General features: G+C 31.5%; 1 protein-coding gene across 1 annotated transcript in view; it reads left to right on the top strand.

Annotated features, from left to right (window-relative positions):
* The window catches only part of LOC106679425 (chymotrypsin-1), a 24,127-nt gene extending 20,721 nt beyond the window's left edge, over window positions 1–3,406 (top strand). Inside the window, exons 6-7 of the mRNA XM_067053384.1 lie at window positions 640–799; window positions 2,807–3,406. Of these exons, the coding sequence (XP_066909485.1) occupies window positions 640–799; window positions 2,807–2,829 (183 nt within the window). The 3' untranslated portion in view covers window positions 2,830–3,406. The remainder of the gene's footprint in view (window positions 1–639; window positions 800–2,806) is intronic.
* The last annotated feature ends 2,323 nt before the right edge of the window (window positions 3,407–5,729 follow it).

The following is a 5,729-nucleotide window of genomic DNA, read 5'->3' as shown; positions in this document are numbered from 1 at the left end:
GTCTCAAACAAGAAATTAAATTATATCTAAATTATGTACTTAATCCTAAGCCTAAATGACCCACAAGTATTAAACGCAGAATAAAAAATATGATGTTGGTGTTGCCATTTTATAAGAATGGTTTCTACTTCTAAATTCTAAAATCATTTTAAAATTGAATATTTTCGCCACGGCACCCTGGGATTCGTTTGCGACGCAACTAGCATACGCTTATGACACCTCAGTTTGGTAACCACTGCTCTAAAATATTACGAGTAAATGTTTGGTCTTTTAAACTCTTTAAAGCTTTATGTCTTTTATACTTCCATCCTCACAGTGCTAACAATGACGGAGAAATCTTCCCCTTGTACGGTACTAATTTGCTCTTTACTGATTTCCAATTATTCAATTCAGACGACTGAGCAGACAAACTCACTTGCTTAAAAAATCAATTCATGTCTTATACAACTTCCTGAACAATGTTACAAAACATAATCCTCTCATTTCTTTTCTCTCCGTTTTCTTATTTTCCTTTTCAATCGCCACCTTTTTTTTCGTCAATGGAAAATTATTGTTATTTAATAATTTGGAGTTTTGCTGCCCCAGTTTCACATATTTCATCCACCTTCAGCATTATCGTATCATGCCTTTCCATTGCAGGGGGACTCAGGCGGGCCTGTCATCTACCTTGATCCTGAGATGGACAGGTATGTTCTGGTCGGTTTGGTTTCATTCGGTGCTGCCTCCTGCGATCCACATAGTCCAACCGTCGAAACCGACGCCACTTATTATGTGCCTTGGATAGAATCGCACCTCAAGGGTAAGTACAAGTTTTATTTACTTTTTTTATTAAACGTTAATAATAATTAATTACTTACTTCGATAGTCATTTTAATTCCTAGCTTAATAAAGCCGCTTTGCAAAGGGTCCCCTCAAGCTACTAATGAACCGGCCAGACTGGTCCAGTCCATTGGGTTTCGTTCCTTGCGTAGAGATATAGCTGAGACTGGTTCTAATCAAGAGTGATTTACTTATTTGAGTCTTTTGTTGGTCGTTAATTTTAATTAAATTTAAGATGTATATTGAAGGGTGGCCAAGACGCTTTTACTCTAAAAATAATCCAGCAATTAATTTTTTCTCATATCGCAGGCAAGCTTTGTAAACAGAGAGGCAAAAACTTTTAATTACGCAGTGAGAGTATTAATTAATTAATAGGATATAATCTATTGATAACTATATTTGATATCGGTAATATTAAAAAATCACGTGCATTACGAAGAATAATGATTAAGTGATATCATATAGTTTGTTAGAAAATAGAAATATAAACAAGTATTATTATTATTATTATTATTATTAATAAGAAAGGCATAGCGAACCATGATCTATTAAATCAGTCTTAACGCAATCCACCCTTCTACGTTTCAGTCTATCCCTCGGACATTTACCCGTCGGTTTAGCGTTTATTAACATTTTAAGAATCCGTTCATTACACACTCATCATATTGGCCGCAATAGTATAACCTGAAATATATCAATCGGGTGGAGTTCTTTCAGTTAAGCGTTATGCAGCCTTATAAATTCATGGTTATTCGCTCCGAATTTTTTACGTAATATTTTATTTTCATAAACCTAAAGGCTCTGTTCTTCCGTTGCATCCGTGTTGCGGCCAACATATCGTCAACAAATCGATAATTAAAACATGTGATTTTTATTAAGTCAAAATACAAAACAACTACTCTCTGTTGTTTGTTAAAACTGTAAATGGACAGACAACTTCTTAACGTCTCACTGCATACACATATCTTCTCCATTTTCTCCTCACTACGCACTCGTAGTTGCCAACATTCTGGCCATCTTCACGAGCTAAATCATCTTAGCCACGGCGGGCGGACTTCTTCAACTCATCCTCCAAGAGGACAAGGCGGGGGGACGTACGTCCCTTTTGTCGATCTACTTCCAGGAGAATATCCACTCAGAACAACCACAACCGGGGCCCCACCAATCACCGGTGAAATAAGACTTTTTTTCTCTTTTGCTCAATTAGTTTAATTTTATAATAGTTTAAGCTTTCTTTATTGTTTCTAGTTGTATATTTTGTGTTCGTTTTTATTATGTTTACTTATTTAAAAATACAAAAATAACAAAATTCGACTATTCTTTTCTTTTCACGGTTGGGCTAGTAAAGGTTCCTTTTTTGAACCCCTACCCGCCGTAACAATCCGTAAAGAACATTGGGAAGGATAATAGTAATATAAATTCTAGTTTTTGAGTTATTAAACATAACACGCGAGGTTCAAGTTTTATTTCCTCATCAATTCCGTTTTTTCTAGTTATCATAGAAGTCTATTATGAGCCTATTCACCTGTTCTAATGTATTTCCTCCTACATCTTTATCACCGAAATTGCTCCCCTTTGTACTGCTGGCCATATATTTTGTTTAATCTATATTTAATATACATTATTATAAAAATAGAAAATGGGTCTTTATCATAAAAAATTCAATTATTAACTGAAACGGACCCATTTCCACTGACATGTTAGGACTACGACCGGAGCTAAAAAAATTCTCATACATGTACATTCATTGTCACACAAACATACATACACATACATACATTCACACACACACACATACATATAAATACATTCATACACACACATATATATATATATATATATATACTTGATATTTGACTTCAATTTTGCACTCATAGATTAGTTGCATGTCTCCTATTAGGCTTCTGAAGCCTCAGAACAGAGCCTTACTCTTGTTATTATGTAACTACAGCTTTGTTCCTAGAGTAATTTTTTTTTTTAATTTCAGGAGGATACTGCCATAAAGTCTGAACAACTACCCGATGTAACTTTAGCAACAATACAAGCAAATAGTGTAGCATATCGTGTAGCTTATATTGTTTTGTCGAACTTTGCTCACCTGCATAGTAACATATTACTAGTTGACATTGTTTCAATAAATAATCTGTTTAATTTGGTTCCAATGATCAAATTAAAAAAGACAATCTTAAATATACGAACACAAATATTTTTTCTTTTTTGGTCATAGAAAATGTTTTTTTTTTATGTTTCTTAAATCTCTGAGGATGGAGTAAGAATATAATATTATTATGAAATGTACAATAGGCCAAGTTATTATGAGTGATAATAGATGTATTTTAATTCAAAAACAAATAAAAGTAATTTTATAAGTCATAAGAAAATGTTAGTTGTTCGTACATTTTAATTAACCTGTAAAATATTTTATTTTTTTAAGAAACGCAATTCTAGGAAATTGTATGGTTATATGAACGATGACATTTGAAATATGTTGAAGAATCTATGACAACAGTTTCCTGTTTGGATATCGGCAAGCCATTTTGTGTGATTAATTCTGAATTCTTCGCCTGCATTGTCACATCCCTCATTGAGCAAAATCGATTTTTTTTTATAAATCGGAGGTTAAATGTTAGTTTTACGTCATGCAATAAATTTATTGTAATATGACATGATTGACATAATTATTCACAATTTTTGTATACCTACTTCAGCCAATTTATTCCTTATCACTGAAATAATAAGCTCTAGGTACTTCCATGAAGTAGCTTACTAGATTTATAACAAGAGACTCTACACAGACAGTGTACACTAATCATTTCTTAAACACCTCTAGAGTGGTTCACTTCTTCTTACCATATTCGGTATTGCTGATGAATTTCCGTATTAATTAATGTCAACCAATTTGTTGGCAAGTATAGACTAGAATAGAATATATTTACTTGTGAAAGACAAATTCTTGTACAGATTGTATTACATAAGATACAGTTATAAAACAAAACCTGAGTCTAGTGCTCCATAACAAAAACAATATACAAACTGGATAATACAAAACTATTAACGTAATATTCTTTGCTTCATTATATTAAACTTAAAATAATGTGAATTTTAATTAAACCACAGCGTAATATAAGTACAGATATAAATTATCTTCGAAAACTATTTACATGCCACTTACAAAATTAAACTTATTACATGCTGTTACAGCGTAAATATAGAGTCATCAATTTAACATCATTGTAAATGTTCAATATATTTTGGATGTTTTGTAGGTCGCAGGATATGGTTGTGGGGAGCTTTAAGATATATTGCCTTTTTTCTTTAAATGTGGGACAATGTAGGAGGATGTGATACAAACCATTATCGAAATATCTCTTGCAGAGTGGACAGAGTTCGTTTGCCTTCAAAGTGGGGTTTTGCTTCCATGGTGTTAGATTTATGTGATCCGGGTTTCCCACTCTTAGTTGGCTGGTGCACCTCAATTTTTTTTTAATTCTGCCTAAATCTTAGGTATGCTTTAGGTTAAAGTAGGTTGAAACTGCAGAGTGATGTTTGAGTTTAATGCTCTATTGATGTCAGTTGAGAAGTTATGGCTCAGGATTTTTTCGAGAATATTGCCTTTATCTATTGGCAAGTATCGCTTTGTTGGACGATCTTATCAATAAAAGCAAACTACATAAATTAAAATAGTAATTTTCGGAAATACCTGCTAGATTTTCACGCAATAAATTTCTGATCTATAATATTTGGAATTTCATGAAAGTTCTTCATTTATCAGTTTTCCAACGATATATACAATTTTTCGAAGTATTTATGTTTTTATCTCCCCTAAATTAAATTTTTCCGTTGGTTATTACTGTATACCCAATGATTTTAATTTTTAAGCGTTAAAGGCGGTTTCAAAATGCTCTAATTTGAAAATAAATTTCCTTCACTTAATGCTAAACGCTGAATATGTTGTCCTACTAACTTGATTTTAGCACACTTTGCACTTTTAGCATACTTAGCGAAGGTTGCATTTTTGCCCTTAATATTTTTCTAAATACAATGCAATTTTAAATATTTGATAAGATTTTTTTTTTCAAGGTTTCAAGGTTTTATTTTACGTTGCTTTCTTTAATATGATATTGAATAATCAATTTTTTTTTTTTTTATTGAACAGACCTTGGTTTGTTGTTCTATATTCACTCAATACACAACTTTATATAATTCATTATCACTGACCGACTTTTTGATAAATTAATCAGAATGTTTTTTTTATAATCAAAATTTATTTCCTGTCCTTTTTTCTGTCAACAATTATTTTAATTATTTTCCAGTAACTCTCTGTGTAAATTCCTTTGTTCAAAATAATGCAAACAATTATATAAATAATAGTATATTTTTGTAAGTATTTTTAAAATTAATTTATAAATTATGGGATATTTTATTTGAACTACATAAAAAAAATAACTAATAGTTGAAGCTATTTATTTATTGACATAATTTTTATACACAGGTTTTCATCAGAGCTAAAATAAAAAGGTACGAAGTAGGTAAAGTTAAAGATGAATACCAAATTAAGAGAAATAAATGCTTTATTGGCAGTAAGCAATGCTGCCCATAGTTGCTATAACACTTAGCATTTTGTTGCCTGAGATATTAATCCTAAATCTGTCCAGTCCAGAAATTAATTGAAAAGTTTATCATTTTTATCAATAATAAACAATGGATAAGTACAAAATATTAAAGAGTTTTATAAATAACCGAAAAAGAAAAAGGAAAAATATAGACAATCTATTCGAACGGGCAAAGCCAAGACTGTCCGATCTTTCCGGATTGTATTACGGCTTCGTCAGACTGTTGTATTCTTGGCAGGAACAAAGTTGATATTCTCCTCTCTAAATAATATAATACTAATTTCCATAGCAACAGAA

This window comes from Halyomorpha halys, unplaced genomic scaffold (assembly GCF_000696795.3).
Source record: "Halyomorpha halys isolate HHAL.00 unplaced genomic scaffold, Hhal_1.1 Scaffold202.1, whole genome shotgun sequence".
In the NCBI taxonomy this organism is placed as follows: domain Eukaryota; kingdom Metazoa; phylum Arthropoda; class Insecta; order Hemiptera; family Pentatomidae; genus Halyomorpha; species Halyomorpha halys.
Note: the sequence above shows the minus strand (reverse complement) of the source record. Positions and strands in the feature narration are given on the sequence as shown.